At 43.5% G+C, this 22,216-nt stretch overlaps 1 protein-coding gene across 2 annotated transcripts in view; it reads right to left on the bottom strand.

The window, feature by feature from the left end:
• Positions 1–2,738: 2,738 nt before the first annotated feature.
• The window catches only part of LOC136151926 (glutathione S-transferase A1), a 33,103-nt gene continuing 13,625 nt past the window's right edge, over positions 2,739–22,216 (bottom strand). Inside the window, exons 1-7 of one of the 2 annotated variants that reach the window (XM_065913383.1) lie at positions 17,361–17,511; positions 10,563–10,676; positions 8,058–8,109; positions 7,158–7,290; positions 5,370–5,511; positions 4,034–4,165; positions 2,739–3,238 (exon numbers count right to left, since the gene is read on the bottom strand). In XM_065913383.1, the coding sequence (XP_065769455.1) occupies positions 3,116–3,238; positions 4,034–4,165; positions 5,370–5,511; positions 7,158–7,290; positions 8,058–8,109; positions 10,563–10,649 (669 nt within the window). In that variant the 5' untranslated portion in view covers positions 10,650–10,676; positions 17,361–17,511 and the 3' untranslated portion in view covers positions 2,739–3,115. Of the gene's footprint in view, positions 3,239–4,033; positions 4,166–5,369; positions 5,512–7,157; positions 7,291–8,057; positions 8,110–10,562; positions 10,677–17,360; positions 17,512–22,216 lie in introns of those variants that run through there. The other variant, XM_065913384.1, reaches the window with a different exon arrangement.

Here is a 22,216-nt window from a genome sequence, read left to right on the forward strand (position 1 = left end):
TTCTCATTATGGTGATAAGTACCCTCTTCTCTCTTTAATAGGGATCACCTTGTGTTTTGTATTGCTGAAGCATGGCTTGGAGAATTTTGAGCATTACTTTACTAGTGTGTGGTATGAGTGCAATTGTACAGTAGTTTGAGCATTCTTTGGGATTGCCTTTCTTAGGGATTGGAATGAAAACTGACCTTTTCCAGTCCTGTGGCCACGGCTGAGTTTTCCAAATTTGCTGGCATAGTGAGTGCAGCACTTTCACAGCATCATCTTTCAGGATTTGAAATAGCTCAACTGGAATTCCATCACATCCACTAGCTTTGTTCATAATGATGCTTTCTAAGGCCCACTTGACTTCACATTCCAGGATGTCTGGCTCTAGGTGAGTGATCACACCATTGTGATTATCTGGGTCATGAAGATCTTTTTTGTACAGTTCTTCTGTGTATTCTTGCCACCTCTTCTTAATATCTTCTGCTTCTGTTAGGTCCTAGTAAACTAATGCTCAAAATTCTCCAAGCCAGGCTTCAGCAATATGTGAACCATGAACTTCCAGATGTTCAAGCTGGTTTTAGAAAAGGCAGAAGAACCAGAGATCAAATTGCCAACATCTTTTGGATCATTGAAAAAGCAAGAGAGTTCCAGAAAAACATCTATTTCTGCTTTATTGACTATGCCAAAGTCTTCGACTGTGTGGATCACAATAAACTGTGGAAAATTCTGAAAGAGATGGGAATACCAGACCACCTGACCTGCCTCTTGAGAAACCTGTATGCAGGTCAGGAAACAACAGTTATAACTGGATATGGAACAACAGACTGGTTCCCAACAGGAAAAGGAGTACGTCAAGGCTGTGTATTGTCATCCTGCTTATTTAACTTATATGCAGAGTACATCATGAGAAACCCTGGGTTGGAAGAAGCACAAGCTGGAATCAAGATTGCCGGGAGAAATATCAATAACCTCAGATATGCAGATGACACCACCCTATGGCAGAAAGTGAAAAACTAAAAAGCCTCTTGATGAAAGTGAAAGAGGAGAGTGAAAAATTTGCCTTAAAGCTTAACATTCAGAAAACTAAGATCATGGCATCTGGTCCCATCACTTCATGGGAAATAAATGAGGAGACAGTGGAAACAGTGTCAGACTTTATTTTTTTGGGCTCCAAAACCACTGCAGATGGTGACTGCAGCCATGAAATTAAAAGACGCTTACTCCTTGCAAGGAAAGCTATGACCAACCTAGATAGCATGTTAAAAAGCAGAGACATTATTTTGCCAACAAAGGTTCGTCTGGTTAAGGCTATGGTTTTTCCAGTGGTCGTGTATGGATGTGAGAGTTGGACTGTGAAGAAAGCTGAACGCCGAAAAATTGATGCTTTTGAACTATGGTGTTGGAGAAGACTCTTGAGAGTCCCTTGGACTGCAAGGAGATCAAACCAGTCCATCCTAAAGGAGATCAGTCCTGGGTGTTCATTGGAAGGATTGATGCTGAAGCTGAAACTCCAATACTTGGCCACCTCATGCGAAGAGTTGACTCATTGGAAAAGACCCTGATGCTGGGAGGGATTGGGGGCAGGAGAAGAAGGGGATGACAGAGGATAAGATGATTGGATGGCTTCAACGACTCGATGGGCATGAGTTTGAGTAAAGTCTGGGAGTTGGTGATGGACAGGGAGGCGAGGCGTGCTGCGATTCATGGGGTCGCAAAGAGTCGGACACGACTGAGCGACTGAACTGACTGTTTTGTAAGTCTGGAATTTTAATCTTTATCTCTGCTGAGAATAACTACCTTGTAAGACAGGATATATGCCCACACCATGTTGATTAAAACACCTTTGCTCCATCAGAGCTTGGGTCCCCGTGTCTGTCTGTCTTTCTCTCTCTCTCTCTCTTTCTCTCTCTCTATTTCTCTATTTCTGGCTGATTCCCTGGAGCGCGAAAGCCGGCTGCATAACCCAGGGAATATTAGCCTCTTTCCTTCTTTCACTCTCTCATTGTCGACTCCGGACCACCAGGTTCTGGTCCAATAAAGGACCAATGCTCCATCACCTAAAAGAAAACCCTAATTATCTGTGTAACCAAACAGAATCATAAATTCTATTATGATTATTGGGGTATGACCAGAGGCCTATTGATAATTGTCCACTGTTAACTACCTAGGTTTAAGGCATATGATCACAGGTTAACTTTGATCATACCTTTCTTTTCCTTTGTTCAGACTAGTTTCAGGGAACCTTATACACTTAGGGTATATAAGGCTTTCACAAAAACTGGTCGGGGTCCTTGGCTAAGAGGAGACTCTGCCTTGGGCCCCCTGGGCTAATAAACTGCACTCCACTATCTGCATTGTTCTACTGAGTGAGGCAGTCTCCTCTTACCCAAGGACCCCAACCAGTTTTTGTGAAAATCTTATATACCCTAAGTGTATATGCCCAAATCCACCTTCCCAAATTCCCTGGAACTAGTCTGGCTCCATGAGAGGCCAAGGGAAATGGCATCATATATATTTGTATCAAATTCACACATGTCACCTGTGTAATAGAGATCTAATCTGGGGGATGCCGTCAAATGGGGGTGAGGCCCCTGTGCAGGGCCCCACAGAGCCTCATGCAGCAGAGCTGTGATGACCAGGCGGCCACAGCAAGGTCCCCTGAGCACAGAGTTTGGTTCCACTGGGTTCTTAAATTGCTTTCCCACCTCCCCAAACCTGGAGAGCCCACAGTAGACAAAAGAGTTGTTCAAAAATGCATAAGAAAAGACATTTTTATTATCAGATGGAAAATGTCTCTCAAAGAAATAAAGAAAATGTCTGTCTACCATGACCCCAGAAAGGTAGCTCTTTTCTGTGAAAACCTAAGAATGTCAGATATAAACTGTTACACTTTTGATAAGCTATGTGACAGATGTTATAGGATGATCCTTGGAAAATATTAAGGGAATATATAATCTGTTTCCTGTTCTTATTTGTCTTTTAATTCCAAACCAGAAAGGTGAGAAGGAGATCGTAGTGAAAAAGAACATATTGGAAGTAAATCTCTCGTAGGAGTTTTATTGTAGGAGCTTTATTGTTTCATTGTTAGAAAATTTCAGAAGACTTATCGCGGGCAGCCCCACTGGCTTTACTAAAACTTGAAAACCTTCCTGGCTTCTTCTATTTTTTTCTCATCCGTGGGAGGCTTCCTCTGGCTGCCGGGCTGCAGAAATTTCTTCACAGTCGGGAGATTGCTGACTCTGGCTTTTAGGGCCTGCAATGCATGAGAACACAGCTCAGCGTGCAGCTAAAGAGCAGCCTTGTCACTATGCAAGCCAGCAGGGACACTCTGAGACCCTCCTAGACAAGGGCCAGCCGAGGCCCCTCCATCAGCACCAGGAGGAGCCCCATGAGACAGGAAAGTGACACCCCAGTTTTCCCCAGAGAGGTCTTAGTGAAACACTCCATTCTGCTTCCCGATCTTCCTACCTCAAGCGGGTTGACCCTTAAGTGCAGTGTGAGAAAGAGAAGTGTATGAGATACCAGCACAGATGAAGGCTCCGGATGTCAAGACAAGAAGAGCTAGGAGACGGGGCTGGAACTGAAGACAGGAAACATGAAAGGTCATGTGTGAGGTCAGTCAGAACCAATCTGCCCTCAGAGAGAAATCACCGTGTGAGAGAAGGAACAGGAATTGAGGGGAAGAAGGGAGATGGTGGGAAACACACTCAGACAGGCTCAGGGAAAGAGGGACACACGTGGGACAGAGGGAAGCAAAGAGGAAATGAGGACAGAGGCTGAAGTGGAACAGGGACCAAGAGAGATCCAGTCCTGGGTCTGTCTCCTGGTAAAAGGCAGGACATTTTCCGTGGGGCAGAGTCCACCCCCGATGTCCTTGGCTTGACAGATTCTTTCCCCACTCCAGAGCAGGGCCTTGGAGTGAACTGAGGAGACCGGGGGCAGTGAGGCCTGAACAGTGATGGGGACCCTAACACCCCAGTCCTAGGGTCCAGAGAGCAGATGCTAAGGTGGGAGTGTGTCTGGCCCCCAGGGCCGTGGGAGAGCTCACCTTCAGCAGAGGGAAGTTGGCCAGAAGGCTGGGGTCCAGCTCTTCCACATAGTAGAGCAGTTCAACCAGGTGGATGTCAGCCCTGCTCAGCTTGTTGCCCACCAGGTAGTCTTGTCCATGGCTCTTCAGCACCTGGCGAATGGAGGGGTCAGGTCAGGAGCACAGGTCCTGGCAGGCTGGACCCTGCTCCTCCCCTGCCCCTCATCCAGCCCCGCTTCCGTCTCTGCTCCTTGCTGGGCGGGTGGGAACCTCAGACCTTCTGCTCCCTCCAACTCAGAGATGGGCCAGGCAGCTTCTTGCTGTCCCCTCCTCATCCCCAGTGGAATGCAGACCACCATTTCCTTTTCCTGTTCCCACCTCGCTGTGGCTGCCTTACTTCTCCCACTGGGCCAAGGCCTTAGCACATCTGCACGGTGTTTCTGTTGACCCCACACCCTCAAGCGTGCAGCCCTGAACCTCACAACATGACCTTTCATCCATCTCTCTCTGTCCTTCTCTCCCTCATCCTTGGGCAGTGTCTCCATCTTCATGAAAGCCTTCTACAACCCTGAGCAAACTCATGCAGACTCTGTATTCCTTATCTCTTTTGCTCTCCTCATTTCCTGGTCTTACAATCTTTTTTGGGGGGGAGAAGGTGGTTCATGATTTTAGTTGAACATGATTTCAGGTAGTTTTGATCATGAAACGTTCAAACAGAATAAACTAAAATACATAGTAGGCATAATGATGGAATACTACTTCATTGATTTTATTTCAGATTCTTCAAAAGTCTGAGAGTCATGTCTTGAAATATCTAGATTACTTTTTCCTGAACAATTTTTCCTCTGACTCTTTCTCTCCACCCCACTGCCCCCATATATTTAGATACATGTCAATTATCCCAAAATACAACCACATTCTCCTGACAGGCAGCTGGTCTCATGTCTCCCTACACATGACACCAGAATATTTTCTGATGTATTGCTGACATCATGCTTCTCTTGGATCAAAGCCCCTACACTGTGTTCTGAGGACCCATCTACTCCAGGCTCCAGCGTGGCTCTCAGAGCTTCCATCGTCCAAGCTCGAAGTATAACCATGAAATTCCATTGAGTAGAGAGAATACCAGATTGGGTTTGAGTAAATAGAAATTTGGCTGAAAAATGATAACTTGGGGAAAACTAGTACTACAACTCTTCCTCACATTCAATTTTTATAAAGCGCCCTGAGTGTCAGAGCACTACATTAGTATGCAGAAAGGCTCACAGAGGTGAAGGTTAATGCCCTGGCCATGCCCGCACACCACTTTTCTTTGTTCCCTGATCTCAATGCCAGAAATGCTGAAGAGTCCACTTACGTTTTCAAATGCAGGGAGAAAACGGTTTGTTGTCTTTTCTCGGATGAGGGTCACCTTGGCATCTTTTTCAGCAGCTGGGCACAGTGGCAAAAGCATGATCATTTCACCCAAATCTGCCACACCCTCTGAATACATATCAATCCTGAAAAGACAAAGTAACCAAATTGTCAAATGTCTCCTGCCTTAGATTTTTGGAATGGGTAAGAAAGAGACATCGAGAGGTAGCAAAGTAATTCTCCTTCATTGGGTGCACTTTTCTATGCCAGTCATTTAGCTTTGTTTTTCAAAATTAATTTTAGCATCAAGGTAAACATATGTGTAATCTTTTTGTTATGCACATAACCAAATATAGAGACGGAGCACATCAGTGACCCATCCATGTCACAGGCATGAGAGAGTCAGGTGGAATCAGCACAGGTAAATACTGGGACCACACCTGGGTTTGTCACCCCTGCTGTGACATGGTCTGAGTATGGTTAGTGTGATGCGTTAGTACTATCTCAGTCACATCGAGACAGAGTCCTGGCACCTCTGTCTCAGGTATATCCCTCCTCCTCTCTCATCCTATTACAACACCAGGCCCATTTAAAGTCCCAATACCAACACTTCCTCCAGTTATTTCCCATAGAATCCATTTCCATAACACTCGCCATTTACTATTGCCAGACTCTGGTTTTGTTTGAATTTCTCAAGACTGTACCTTTCATTCCTTTTCATGGCCAAATAACATCCTACTGTATGGATGAACCAACTTTTGTTCCATCATTCATCAGTTAACGGACACGTTTGTTGATTCCAATTATTGATTATGAACAACACTGCTATGAACTTCTGAGGATAAATTTTAGTGTGGGGTGTTTTTAACCCTCTTGAAAGGAATTGATTGCTGAGTCATATGGTAACTCTATGTTTAACTTTCAGAGAAACTGCAGTAGTTCCTTGAGTGCCAAGTCGCTTCAGACGTGGCCGACTCTTTGTGACTCTGTGGACTCTAGCCCACCAGGCTCCTCTGTCCGTGGGATTATTCTCCAGGCAAGAATACTAGCATAGGTTGCCATGCCCTCCTCCAAGGGATCTTCCTGACCCAGGGATTAAACCCAGGTCTCTTATGTCTCCTGCATTGCAAGCAGGTTATTTACTGTTAATGCTGCCTGGGAAGTACCTTATAAGATTTTAATTTCAATCATGTAGTCCCATCACAACAGAGAGAATATCCCTAACCCCCAGGATAGAGTTATACTGAAAAATCTGGCCAACTAAAGCTATATCAAAATGCTTGATGTAACCTTACCATATTGTGCTCAACCTCTGCTAACCCTTGTCAAGTGGCCAGTCCATATAAAGGGTTAATAAATTAAGTTCCTGGTCATCATTCTTAGAATTTTTGAAATTCAAGAACCAACTTCTTTAGATCCTTCCCTTTCTAAGCTTTATTTTCTAGACACTCAGATGCTTTGTCCCTTGTCTCTGGCTATTGGTGGGTGTCCAGCTCAAAATAGCCTGAGCCCCTGGAGTCTTGGTTCTACCATCCTCTTGATTTCACAGACCATCCATGTTTGGAAACCTTGTCACTGTGCTATATCCGTGGATGGTATCCTCTTCCACAGGCAGTTGATTTCACTCCAAGTTTATTTGCTCTTCCCTCATACTCATAGGTCTTTGCTGTTATGCCCTACCAGGCTTATACCATCGTGTTGGTCATGATGCCCTGCCTTGATCCTGCTCAGTCAGGGAAGAACCTAAATTGTTCCTGTTAGTTGTTGGTGAAAAAACTAAAAAGTACCGTACAAGGCTCTCTCCTTTATGTCTTTCCCGTAGAGGTTGTATTTGGTGGCAATGTAGTTGAGAATGGCTCTGGTCTGCACCAGCTTCATCCCATCAATTTCAACCATTGGCACTTGCTGGAACAATAAACTCCCATCTTTTGAAAGAAAAAAAGAAGGGTGAAATGTTGAATATGTTACAACCTTTTAAGATGAACAAATGTTTGCTGAAATAACTGAAGATAAAAAGTGAAACACTAAAATGATCTGGTACACTTAAGCAGGATGGCATTTTGTTTGCCTTTTACTTTCTAACCTATCATTTCATTTAGCTTTTTATTTCCCATTCAGACATATGGGCGATCTCTTGTAAATCTGGACTGATTTGTCTTCATGTATGTTTTAGAAAGAAGCTGGAAGAGGCTGCAACAAGTGTGCCAACCGGTTGCCATTTAATGGAAGTTCAGAGAATATCTCAGAACACATAAGACGTGTGTTGAGAGTTTGCTTTTTCCCTGCTCACCAAGTCTACATAGTTGCTAGGATGTTACTTTGCCAAATCCGGACTCACAGCAACTTCTGGACCTTTTTCTCCCCTCTTTTCTCAGATCTTCACCTTTTCCTGACTTTAGGTGGGAGTGCTGTGTGGTCACTCATGGTGCAGAAAGGCAGAGAGAACTCAGAGAGAGCATTCACGGGCACTGGGGCTGGCTCCTTTAACAAACACTTGAGTTCCAGCCCTTCCTAGTCCTGAAGGAGTTGCAAGACCTTTTCAGGGAGACCCGCCTCTTACCTTTAACCATATTTCTCCCTTTCTACTAACCCCACTCCCACCACACACACACAGCACATTGGTGGTGTTGAAACCTCAACTTAAGACTTCTAGTGGATACTCCCATCAGAGGAATTTAGTTCTTGGGCTTACCATTTTTTAACTTATCCAAGTCTTCTGGTTTTTCTATAAGTTTCTCTTCAAACTGAAAAGCAGAAACAGTCGATGAGTTTTTGTTATTTCATTCTGTAGCATTGCTGAACTCGCCTGGCCTCTGTCTACTGCCCACTATGGAGACTGTAGGATTTCCAAGTTCAGCGGGGTGCACAGAGGACAGTGATCAAGGCCATTTGGAGATTTAGATTAGAGCCACCAAGATAAAAGTGTGGGTTGCAGCAAGTAACTGCTTATTTTGCAGGTTAATTCACCTCTACCCTGTCCCCACCTCTGTCAGTGATTAGGTAACGATTTGGGGGGAGGGGAATGTCACTGGAGGGAAGGGACTGGGAAGTTCTAGTTTTGGAGTTTTAATGTCTCTGGAAAGTGTTTCTCTCCCTGTGAGATCAGGACAGGATTTTGGGGTGTCCCCCAGCATGGGGTATCCCCCAGCATGGGGTATCCATGGGGCCATTGACTCCCAAGAGGCTACCACCGGGGGCCTCTGCTGTATACTACCTCCCTCCATTCAATTTTTTATTGTAAACAAGGGTCTTGATTGTGAAAAGTTTGAGAATTGGGGATTTCTAACTGACTCAGTGGAGTAGTTTATTGTAGATCGACATTATTCCACAGGGTGAGATCGTACAGATAGTGAGTGTGTGGGCAACAATTTATAAAGCACCCAGTTCAAGACAACCCTAAGAGGCGATGGACGGATGGGTGGTCATTGTGCGGAGGGGCTGGCTGGTGGGCTGTTTCTTGTAAAACTGATGGAGATGAATGGGATTGTGAGAATCAGGCTCTGGGCCCAGAGAACCCAGAATTTCAATGCTCTTTGGTCAAGAGGAAGCCTGGATGCTCTCAGCGTCTCCCCCTGCTTCACCGTCCTGTGCTGAACTCATCCCACCCCAGGGACTCTGAACAAATTCTTGAACTCCAAGTCTGGACCACAGTGAAAAATGTTGGTTGTTCATTTATAGAAATGAAACAACCTAGAATGGCACTGTTGGAGTCTTCTGTGTACTTATTTCTTTACACACTTTTGAATGGACCAGGCTAACGTGCCCTGCATTCCTGAAGCAATCGAGAGTGTATAATCTGAGGCTTAGGTAAATATGTTTTTAGGAAGCTAAGGGAGCACACTAGAGGTTCCCTTTGCAGGACGCCACCTCACCTGAAGCTCTCTTTTACTGCTCTCTGCTAAGGGACCAGATCTCTGAACTCTGTCCATGACTCCCTCCCCAGGAAACCCTCCCAGAGTTGCTGGGTCCTCTGACCCGGACACAACTGAGCGACTGAACTGAACTCTGACCTGGGCCGAGAACCGCTTTTCTGAGTGACACCTCTAGAGGGCAGCACTCAACAGGATCCCACAGAAACCTATCCATTTACTACTGAGACTATGGCGTTTTGTCACTCAAGTCTTGGGTGTCCTCCTAGGTGCTCCACTCCTCTTTTAATCACCCACATACTTGTCTGCATCCTCTCTATAGTGTAAGCGGCCTGAGGGTAGGGACTGTATCTGTTTGACCATTCATGTATCTCTAGGACCTGGCATGAAACTTGGCATTTCAAGGTGCCCAACAAATTCATTGCTGAGTGAATGCATTAAATCCAACAGGCAGTTTGTTACAATCTGCACCGCTCTATATTTCTGGCTTATGTTTTAACTTTAATTACATTTCTTTTCTAATATGTATATTTTTTCTTTTTATTATGGAAATTTGTGGCATGCACAAAATAAAAAATACAATGATGCTCCTTGTAACCTTCAACCAGCTTTGATAATTATCAGCTCAACCCAATCGCAAGACATCCATATGTTACACCCCTCTCCCTGGTACTAATTTAGAAACAAATCCCAGATATTACATATTTCATCTTTAAATACTTCATGGTATGTTACTAGATCATTAAACTTATTTTAAAACTAACCACAATACATTAAAATGCCTGACATATTGATAATACTTATTATATCAATTGATATTAATATTCATGTTTCTAACTGTTGCATCAATGTAATAAATATTTTACAGTTTTAAAAATCAAAATTCAGTACATTTTCTGACAATTCAGTGGTTAAGGCACTGGCTTTCACTGCTGTGGGCCTGCTTTTGATCTCTGGTCGGAAAATTAAAATCCTGCAAGCCTCACAGCCAAAAACAAATAAAAACACAAATTAATTTCTATTTTTTATTATCCTTGAGAAGAAGAAATTTCAATAAAAATTTGTTCACCTAATACCTAATAAACATTTTTAATGCAAAATTCTTAGCAGGTCATTTAATAAGGAAAATCACCTCTGTGAGAAAAATAGTTTGATATAGTCAGTTTCCCCAGAGTAGGAAATGGAAACCCACTCCAATGTTCTTGCCTGAAGAATCTCAGGGACAGAGGAGCCCAGCAGCTATGGCCTAGGGGATCGAAACGAGTTGGACATGACTGAGTGACTAGGCAGGCACGGGCAATTTAGATCCAACTGAAGGTGAAACCTACCTCCACTCCGGCTGCAGCCAGGAGCCACCGAATGCACTCCATTCTGCCGCGTCCATTGAAATAGTGAAGAATGGGCTTCCCTGACATGGTGGCAGTCTCCTGGTTTCTCTAGCCCTTAATGAACCAACAAATGAATGAATGAATAAACAAAAATAAAAGCATTGAAGCAAGTGCCTTTATGATATATGGCTGAACAGTAACAACAATGCTGAAGAATCGGCCTTCCTCATGGCAATTGGAAGAGTCCCTGGAATGTCTTCCTTGGCCCAAATTCCCACTCCTAGTAGCCACCTGTGGGAAATTCCACCAAATCATTCTCCAGTCTCCACTGGGTAAAATCTGATTTTTTTGGCAGGCTAAGAGGCGAGTTTGTGGTATGGATGCATGGGTGGGTGTCAGGGAGGGGAAGGATTAGAAAACTGGTATTTATTGCAAAGCTCCTAATAGTCCTGCCCCAATGCTACCTGCCTCCTGAGAAATTTGTATGCAGGTCAGGAAGCAACAGTTAGAACTGGACATGGAAAAACAGACTGGTTCCAAATCGGGAAAGGAGTACGTCAAACCTGCATATTTTCACCCTGTTTATTTAACTTATATAAACAGTACATCATGTGAAATCCCAGGCTGGATGAAGCACAAACTGGAATCAGATTGCCGGGAGAAATATCAATAACCTCAGATACGCAGATGACACCACCGTTATGGCTGAAATCCAAAAAGAACTAAAGAGCCTTTTGAAGAAAGTGAAAGAGGAGAGAGAAAAAGTTGGCTTAAAACTCAACATTCAGAAAACTAAGATCATGGCATACGGTCCCATCACTTCATGGCAAATAGATGGGGAAACAATGGAAACAGTGAGATACTTTATTTTTGAGTCTCCAAAATCACTGCAGATGGTGATTGCAGCCATGAAATTAAAAGACGCTTGCTCCTTGGAAGAAAAGCTATGACCAACCTAAATGGCATGTTAAAAAGCAGAGACTTGACTTTACCAACAAAGGTCCATCTAGTCAAATCTGGTTTTTCCAGTAGTCATGTGTGGATGTGAGAGTTGGACCATAAAGAAAGCTGAGCACCGAAGAATTGATGCTTTTTAACTGTGGTGTTGGAGAAGACTCTTGAGAGTCCCTTTGACAGCAAGGAGATCCAACCCGTCCATCCTAAAGGAAATCAGTCCTGAATATTCATTGGAAGGACTGATGCTGAAAGCTGAAGGTCCAATACTTTGGCCACCTGATGTGAAGAACCGACTCATTGGAAAAGACCCTGATGCTGGAAAAGATTGCAGGCAGGAGGAGAAGCGGATGACCCAGGATGGGATGGTTGGATGGCATCACCAACGTGATGGCCATGAGTTTGAGTAGGCTCCAGGAGTTGGTGATGGACAGGGAATCCTGGCGTGTTGCAGTCCATGGGGTCGCAACGAGTCAGATACAACTGAGTGACTGAACTGAACTGAACTGAATGCTGACCACTTTGAATACATTACATCTTTAATCCTCACAAGAATCCCATGAAATAATTATTATCTCCACTTTTCAGTTAGTGAAATGGACCTCAGAACTTAAATAACATTCATGGAAATCCACACCCAGGATTAAAACCAGGGCAGGGCAGGAACCCACACATGTGTAGGCCCTGGGAGCCTGGGAAGGAGGGGCCTTGGAGCCAGGGCACTTCACAGACAGGAGGAGGAGGAGGAGGAGACAGAGTCCATGTTCAGCTCATTGGCTATTATGCTGCATTTGTTCAAAAGTTGAAATTAGAGCTCAACATGCTTAACTGTTACTAGAAAGATCCTGAGTCTTTCCACCTACACAGGATACCATATACTTCCATTTTCTTGGAACTGTATATTTTATCTCTATTCGTACACTCTGTATCCAGAGAAAGGGATATTTCTGTATTAGCTGTACGGTCTAGGTGGAGCTGACAATTGTTCTGTCTGTCATGCCCTGTGCATTCTCACAAATTTGTCTTCATTCAACCCTACAAGAATCACCTGCTATGAAGTTGCCATTGCTCTCATTTTGCAGTTGGGGAATACTGAAGTTTCTAGGGTAACTTGCACAAAGTAGGTAGCTACCTTGGGATTCAAACCCATTTCTATATGAACCCAAGTCTTGGCTTCATTTTTCATATTGACATTTTTCAAAATAGGCATGACAATCCTTCAGTGGACTGTGAAATTTTCCAGTTTTTAAAGCATTGATTCATGAGTTTTTCATTTCAGCTATGTGTGTGTTGTATGTTCGGGTGGCAGAAAGCACATGGGCACACTCATTTGGTCATGGTATTGGTGGAGATACTTGGGTCTTTTCAGGTCAGTGAAGTTTGAAAGCCCCTGTACTACAGCAGCCTGTGTGTGGAGTGGACGTAGCAGGGAACCAGAGGATGAAACTGAAAGGCTCCAATGATTGACAGAAATTATTGGGTTGGCCAAAAAGTTCTTTTGGGTTTTTCTGTGAGATGTTACAGGAAAACGCAAACATTATGACCAAACCAATTGTTCTCTCATGGGAGTGAATGGAAACATACAGGACTTACTAAAAGCAGGAGCCCCAAAGCCAGAACATAGGAAGAAACAGCTGCATTTTCTATCCAAATCCCAGCTCTGTTTAGAAAACATTAAGATCTTGCAACTTTTTGTTGAGGAGTTCGGAATAAAAATATACTTCTCTTTAGCTGATAAAGCATGAATAACTTGAATTTTAGATTAAAAAATGTTTTCCATATCCACATTTTAAAAAATTTATTTAGTTTTGGTTTACTTTTTTATTTCAATATCCACATTTTTAATGTGAGATCAATGGTCTAACCTTTGGGAAACAAACAATCCCTTGGAAACATACTTAACTCATCTGTCTTGAAGTTGGAGATTGTGTATATTGTACTTATCACGGGGAACGGAGAAGCTGTGATTCAGCAGAATTCTGAGAAGGGTGTCGCTGTGAAGTGGAAGTCACAGTTCACCCTCACACTAAACTCCCTTATCCAGTGACCAAGGATCACATTACAAAGGGAAATGAAGCTTTAACTTACATAATACTTTATCATATCTTTCTTATAAGTAACTTTCTTCACCTTTTGAAGCCTGGGGCAAACGTGATATAAATTTCCTGGCCCCCAGAAAATGAGAACTAGAGAGATTCAGTGACTTGTCATCAGTCACACATGTGTGTTCCTGATTGACACTCAATATCTAGCCAAGTGTGTCCACCCTAAGAACATCCCCAGGAAACGGCTTCTAGTATTGTATTGTCAGGAGGAGGAAACTCAAGTTCAAAGAACTGAAGCTGCCCTCCTAGCTCACTCGTTGTGTGAGCACTGGGGTCCTTTGAAGACATCTTCTGGCTTCTGGTCTGGGGTTCCCCCCAACCATGTAATGCTTATGCCCCCTCTCTGCTGGTTTCTGAGACCCTCAATATTAGCTTGTTCCCCATTCAGAATTCGTTAGTCAATTAACAGTTAAATAAGAGAGAAGGAAACGTTAATTCTGTTAGCTGATTCTTAGGGGCTTGATATGAGGAAAATGGATAAAAACGTACCTTACTTTACCCCAGACCTTAAAAACTTACTGTGAGTATCCTGAGCACTAGTATAACTATATTTGACCTTCATAAGGAGATAGGGTTATATTCTCTGAAAAGAAATATGTCTTGGGATAATTCCAGTGTGAACTAAAGGAACTGTATGTCAGGGAGTAGGTGGGAGGGGGCTCCTAGTGACAGTGTTTCTTAGCAGGGAGAAAGGCTTAGAAACAAAGTCCAGCTCCTTTTCTTATAAGGTAAATAAACCCAGGGGAGTTATTTAATCTCTGTACCTCAGTGTTCTCTTTCGAAATACAGCTATGTCTCCTAGTGAGGGCTATTGAGAAAATTAAACTAGATAAGGCATACAAAATTCATAACAGGGAGCAGCAAATCCAGCTTCTGTTCTGCTCCCAGATCCTGGGAGATGGGTGAGTGAGCCCACTGGGCAGCACGTGAGTCTTCTGTCTGTCTGTCTGTCTGTCTCCCTCTTGACTTCCAGATCTCGTGCTATGTTCTGCTGTGCTAAGTCGCTTCAGCCCCTATAGCTCTAGTAGGAACAGGATTTTATATATATCCAGATTTTGTCAGCTACTTTATATACTGGTTCTCTTTTTATTTGTCTTGTGTGAAAGATCAGTGATGCTCACGGATTAGTTAACCTGGCTTGGAGGAAGTTTTGGCAAAGGTTCAGCGAGGTCTGGCACAGCCTTTTGAAACCTCAAGACTTCTGCCCCTGAACCATGCATGCTGCCTGCCTATCCCCCAGGCCTTTCCCCTCCCACTCACTCCCTGATCTGGACTCTCTGGAATCTTCCGCTCCCCCCCACCACCCAACCCCTTGGAATGGGTTCCAGTCACGGCAATGGGAAACCCACCCCTTTTTATAGCAGGAGTTCAGGGTCTCACTCTCAATACCCTTCTCTCCACCCTCCTGTTCCTTCATTGATCTTTCTTCAGCATCTTCTTTCTGGTTGACCTGTCCACGAATTTCCTTCTCAACAAGTTTCCTTCAAACCTTTTCAACTAACACGCATTGAGCAGTTGCCTGTACTAAGAAATGATGGCTGGTGGGGAACACAAGAGGAATCTGATGTGGTCCCTGCCCTGGAGGGGCTGAAATCTAATTAGAAAAATGGGTTTGTAGACGACTGACAGCATACAAAGAGCCCTGCAATGCCTTCACTTGAATTGGTTCCACCCCAAGGACCGTGATTCTCTCAGCCAAGCAAGTCAGAACAAGGAGAGAGGCTGCAGGCTGAGAAAGCAGAGGGTGCTGCCCACCTTCCCTGGTTGGCCCCAGCTCCACAGTATCTCAGCGTCCAAGTCAGTGACTCTCATGGGGTCAAACCTCATCCCCATCCAAACGTTGCTCTCTGCAGCATCTTGCACAGTACTTCTCACCCCACTCTCCGTATCTTCTCTTTTCAGGCTTAGGTACCATATTTCCCCTGTGAATTGCCATATCCTGGACAACTCTACGACTTTCACAGGATCTCACTGAACCTCTCTTGCCTCAGGCTTTTGATTTACCCCCAATAGTAATACTTGTAACAGTGCGTTGTTCACTCCTGCATTCTGATTCGAATGACTTGTACCCTCCAGTCAGGTGAATTTCTTTACTTTTGGAAGTTAACTCTCTGCTCCTGTATTACCTAGTTTTCACATCCAGACTTCCTGTGTTTAAGAGTCTGAAAAGTCACATGAACCAGTGATTCTTAACGGGAGCTGATTTTGCTCCCCCAGCCCAGAGGACATTTGGCAACGCCTGAGGACATCGTTCGTTGTTAAGACTAGGTGAAAGGGTGCCACATCATTGGCGAGAGACCAGAGGTGCCTCTGATTTGGGGATTGGTGGGGCTGCCTCCCATGTGCGTCTGATTGCTCGTTACTCCTCAGTCTGCACTGTATCCAGCTTTTTCCATCAACCCTGTTGTCTTTTTTCTTTAATTAAAAAAAATTTTTAATTGGAAGATAATTGCTTCATAATGTTGTGTTGATTTCTGCTGTACAATAACTGGAATCAGTCACAATTTTATATATAAATATAAATATAAATATATCCCCTCCCTCTCGAGCCTCCCTCCCCACTCCCATCCCACCACCCTTAGCTCATCACAGAACGCCAGGCTGCGTTCCCTGTGTTAAATAGCAGCTTCCCACTGTTTCCCATTTTACACATGGTAGTGTATATATGTCATTGCTACTTTCTCAATTTATCCTACGACCCTGTTATCTTAACAGACACGTTTATTGGCTATTTAGTTGGAAACATCTATGATTGATGCAGCTGGCTACTAAACTATGTAGTCTTCCAGGATGAGGTATTTTGTAAAATATACTAATTCTCCTGTAGCCACGTGTATCTTCTATTCTACTTTCCGGGCTGTCACTAGATGAGGAAGGAACCTCTCCCACACCCTCTGTTCTTTCTACAAGTACAGAGTGAAATGGAAAGTGAGATTATTAATTTTCATTGTGTCAACCATATTGATGAAGTGACAGTTTCTTTTAAAACTTTTAAACTATCACTGCAAGTATCTGAGAGGTGTCAAGTTTGCAAATTTGAAGGAATATCAATCTATATGTTAACACTGTTGTCAAGTACATTCTTTAAGTCTAATTCAATATACATTTCTATAGCAAATATTTTTAACTAAAAAAAAAAAAAAAAAAAGACTATATACAGGACAGGTCCCCGCAACAAAGAATTACCCAGCTTGAAATGTCAATAGGGCCAAGGTTGATAAACCCTGCTCCAGCCAATTTCTAGATTTCCCATGAGTGGCTTGAGCTCCAAGAGAGATAGAGGGGGACTTGCCTGTTGACTAATCACAGCAAAGACTGAGTTAAAATCCAGTTTTGCTGGCAGTAACTTAGTTATTCCTCTTATAATTAAATCTTAATTTTGTGTTTCCAAAGTCCACATAGTATTACCACGTTGCAATTCGCACCTGCTGTTTGTTGACTGTGTCTACGGAGCAGGCAACTTTAGCATAAACACCAACACGCCTTTCTTGTACTGGTCACACTCTCTGATTATCTAAAATGCTGCCGTTCTTCTTTCTTTTCATATCATTAATTTTTCTCAGATCTAAATTCTCAGGCTTAGTTTTCTACATTCTTCATTTTTACATTTCTTTATCCAACAGCAATTGACTAAACAACTTAAATGTCCCCTAAGCACAGCAAGAAGGCACATGTGAGCCTGAAGCAGCTTTTCCTGTGCTAAGGAACCATCATACAGATATGCAAAATCAATGCTTACCTTACAAAAGTCTGCCTCCCACTTGGCTCAGGACTTCAGTGCCAAGTTCACATGCGCTTATAAGCTCTTGTTACAGTTGACTGACTGACTCCTCCCCTCTGAAAGGGGCAGAGTCCAGTTAAGGAAAAGCCAATCCCATGGTATTCAGGGTCACTGGTTCTATGCTAGATTAAAAAAGAAAAAGGCAAATTGCCCACTTATCAGGATATAACTTGTTAATAACTTCTTTTCAAAATCAGCAATTAAAGATTAAACACAATATTTCAAGTTGATTGCATCCTCTTGCCAGTCAATGAAGGATGACTTTTGGAGAAAACTTACTTCTCTTGAATTGACTTTCATGAATTGGAGATGGGGACTAAAGCAGACGATAAGTGTCTACTGTGGGGACACCAGGGGCCTGCGGTCATGAAAGCTCACATGGACCTCTGCAATACTTTTACATTGAGTTGCAGATAAAATATAGGACACCCAATTAGATATGAACTTCAGACACATAAAAAATAATTTTTTCATGTAAGTATGTCCTAAGCATTGTATGACATGGGTTCATGTTTAGTTGTGTCCGACTCTTTGCTACCCTATGGACTGTACCTGCCAGGCTCCTCTGTCCATGGGGTTTTCAAGGCAAAAATACTGGAGTGGGTTGCCATTCCATCCTCCAGGGGATCTTCCTGACCCAGGGATTGAAACTGGATCTCCTGTAGAAAATTACAGGTGAGTTCTCTACAATCCGAGCCACAGTGTTGGTCTTCAAAAGAAAAAAAAAGTTCACATTTAAATACCTGGAACCTCTGGATGGGACAAAATTTGGAGAAAGAGTCTTTGCCAATGTAATTAAGGAACCTGAGATGAGACTATCCTGGATTATATGGACAGGCCCAAACCCAACAACAAGTGTGCTTATAGCAGAAGAGAAAATGCACAGACATACCCATATGGGTGATGTGAAGATGGAGGCAGAGATTGAAGTGATGTGGCCACGAGTCATGGAAAGGAAAGATGCAAAAAGTCACCAGAAGCCAGAAGAGGCAGGGAAGACTTCTCCCAAGAGTGTCCAGAGTCAATGCAGTACCTTAACTAGGACTTCAGGCCTCCGAAAGTGTAAGAGAATTCACCATGTTGTTTTAAGCTCCCCTAATTGTAGTAAGTTGACAGAGCAACCGTAGAAAACCAACACACAGACCTGCTTACTTCCCCACAGCACAGGGTTACTGTACAGCAAATCCTACACGGCTCATGACTGCATCCATCCCATGATTATTAAATTTATCTCTAAGAGGTAAGGACTCTTTTTCTAAAGAAAATCACACTATTCTATCACACTAAAATTTTATAATTTATATCTTTTATAATTCAATTTCATTCATTTGATTAAATATTCAGCATTCTGATTTTCCCAGTGTCTCATAAAGACTTATGTGCAGTTGGTTTATTTGCATTTGGATCAAAACAAGGTCTGTCCATAGCACTGGAGTGACATGACCATCTTTGTCTTGAAGACTTGGATGAATGAGTAGAGCTGTCAGGCAGGTGAGAGTGGGTGAGGACTGTGAGGAATTCCCAGAGCCCCGACCCTTGGGCCATGGAGATGTGTGTGGAGGAACAACCATTCATGGTGGCGCCCTGTGGGTATACAGGGCTGGGCCCCCATCAGGAACTCACAGATGCTGAGGGAGGCCAGTGGCTTTCAGGGTTACTGGAGGTTTGCGGGGCTCTGAGGGAAGCAAAGAGGTGCGTCCAGCTCTCCCCAGGGAGCACAGAGTTCAGTGTGGCCACCGGGGTGGAGCTGGCCTGGGAGGAAGCAAAGGTGCCCAGGCAGGAAGGAGGCCACCCCCACACGTCTTGTGTGGTGGGACTGGCACCCATGGGGTGAGGGGGGAAGGAAGGAGGGCACCCCGCGGGCAGCGGGGGTCACTGAGGGAGGTAGAACAGGGTGGTGATTCTCAGGTTTGCATTATAGAAAAATATTTTGATGTCAGTGGAGAACAGACCAGAGCGGGGGGGCGGCGGGGGGAAGGACAGTCAGGGACCCCGTGTGTCTGTCAGCTCTGGCCCCGCCCCTTCCCCGTTGGGGGGTCGGGGGTGAGGGTGAAGCAGGCGGGGAGCTCACTCCAGGAAGAAGAGAATCTGATACCCCAAAGGCCAGGTTTCCTGGGGAGTGTTCACCACAGGCCCCACGTGTGACCAGAACCAGAATCACTCCCAATCCAGGCTCCCTGGCTCCGTGAGAGGCCGGGGCAGTGACATCATATATATTCATTCGTATCAAATTCACACATGTCACCTGTGTCATAGAGATCAGATCTGGGGGACCCTGTCAAATGGGGGTTAGGCCCCTGTGCAGGGCCCCACAGAACTTCCTGCAGCAGAGCTGTGATGAACAGGCAGCCACAGTAGGGTCCCCTGAGCAGAGTTTGGGTCCACTGGGTTCTCATTATTTCCCCACCTCCCCGAACACTGGAGAGCCCACAGTAGAAAAAAATAGCAGTTCAAAATGCGTAAGAAAAGATATTTTTATTATCAGAAGGAAAATGTCTCTCAAAGAAATTTTTAAAAAATGTCTTTTTGCCATTGCCAGTGATAGAAGAAATGTTCACATATTGAGATATAGAAAAGTCATTCTGACTTATACATGAGTCAACTTGAATTTTATGCCAACTCAAATACTTGCCTGTGGCCGATCAAACATACAGTCTATATCTGCTTTAGTTATTAGAGAAAAGAGCACTTTGACCAGAAGGAAAGACAGTCCATGTTAAAAATAAAGATTAAGGGACTTAGTTGGCGGTCTAGTTGTTAAGATTCCATGATTGCATTGCAGGGGGCTCAGATTTGATCCCTGGTCAAGGAACTAAGATCCTGTATCCTGTAAGCAGAAGTGGGGGGTTGGGGGGGTGGGGAGATTAAACGCCTTCCTTCCTGGGACGCCAATGCTGGTCCTCCTTCCATGATAAGAGTCCTGTGCCAGCTGCCAAGGCCATGCTGATTGTAAACGTGCTGATCTGTGTGGGGGTTTTTTTCAATCTTGAAGAAATGTATCCCTTACTCAATGTCCTTTGTTCTGACAAAGATATATGACAGTGTGCTGGAAACCATACAAGTCCAGAGCAAGCTGCTCAGAGTAATCTGGGAAGGTATCTTTCTGGCTAGCCCTCTGTTTGCTCAAGTAAAGCTCTTGCCTGTTATTATTATTTATTGATTGTTTTCATTGACACCAGAAAAATAGCTCTTTCCTGTGAAAACCTAAGAATGTCAGATTATGAATTTCTACACTTGATTCTTTGATAAGCTATGTGACAAATGTTATATGATAATTCTTACCAAAAAAATCAAGGGGATGACATAATCTGTATTTCCCCTTTGTATTTAATTTTTAATTCCAAAAAAAGAGATATGCTAGAAAGAGATGGAAAATTTGATTTTATATTTGATTCTAAAGAAAAAGAGTAACTAAATCTGCTCATTGGAGCTTTATTATTTAATGGCCACTAAAACTTTGGAATAGTTTATTAGTCTCACAACACCCAGGATCTACGTTTAGATAAAAACTTCATTGCCAGAAGTCTCATAAGTTTGGTTCTCAATGTTCTGGGTGGCCCCACTGGCTTTATTAAAACTTGAAAATCTTTCTGACTTGTTCAAGAGTTTTCTCAGTCTCCAGAGGCTTCCTCTGGCTGCCAGGCTGCAGAAACTTCTTCACGGCCGGGAGATTGCTGACTTTGGTTTTCAGGCCCTGCAACACACAAAAGCGCCTGAAATAAACCTGGGTCAACTGGAAGTCCCTTCTCCCTGACTCCTAACTTGCACTATGTTACAATTCATATGCTACAATGTCTGGGGGTGAACTTCACTGATGACTTAACTCACTCTGTTACATAGTCAAAATTATGTGTTTGATTGACAGAAGAGGAATGGAGAGATAATCACATATGATAATGGAAACCAAAGCTTAATTCTGGTATCCACATGGTAGGTTCATACGAGTTCATTTTATACATTTTAAACTTTTCTGCATGTATGAAATGTTTCATAATAATATGTTAGGGAAATATATTATATTTATTAAAATATTCCAGCAATATGAAAATCATAATGTACAAAGAGAAAAATGCATACAGCACCACCAACTAATGTAATAACATTTTGGCAAATACACTTTCAGATTATATATATACGCAGAAGCACGGAGGGTTTCCCAGGTGGCTCAGTGGTAAAGAATCTGCCTGCAATGTAGGAGACCAGGGTTTGATCCCTGGGTTGGGAAGATCCCTTGGGGAAGGAAATAGCAACCCACCCCAGTATTCTTGCCTGAGAAATCTCATGGACAGGGAAGCCTAGTGGTCTACAGACCATGAGGGCACAAAGAGCTGGATATGACTGAGCAACTAAAAGCGAAAACAAAGCAAAAAATATGGACAAATGGATAATCATTTGGAAAAGCCATCAAAACATATTTTGTAAAATATAATTTTTACTTATGCTATCAGGGGCCCCTTTGTCTTCAAAGTACCCTCTGCTCATGCAGAGTCAGTGCTCGTGCTCAGTTGTGTCCAGCTCTTTGTGACCTCAGGGACTGTAGCCTGCCAGGCCCCTCTGTGCATGGTAATTTCCAGGCAAGAATACTGGAGAGGATTGCTATTTCCTCCTCTAGGAGAGTCTTCTCAACCCATAAATCAAAGTACAGATGAACTCAAACTGCAATCATCAAAGAGCTTATCATCTCATGAATGTTGCATAAACTCCCAGCACCTCAAGGGCCCGGAGGGTGTGTTTTCCGATTACTATTTAATTCTTTGCTCCTTGAATATGGCCAGATAAGCAAGCAATGAATTCACTTTTGCTGAATAAATGAA

This window comes from Muntiacus reevesi, chromosome 20 (genome assembly GCF_963930625.1).
Source record: "Muntiacus reevesi chromosome 20, mMunRee1.1, whole genome shotgun sequence".
Lineage (NCBI taxonomy): Eukaryota > Metazoa > Chordata > Mammalia > Artiodactyla > Cervidae > Muntiacus > Muntiacus reevesi.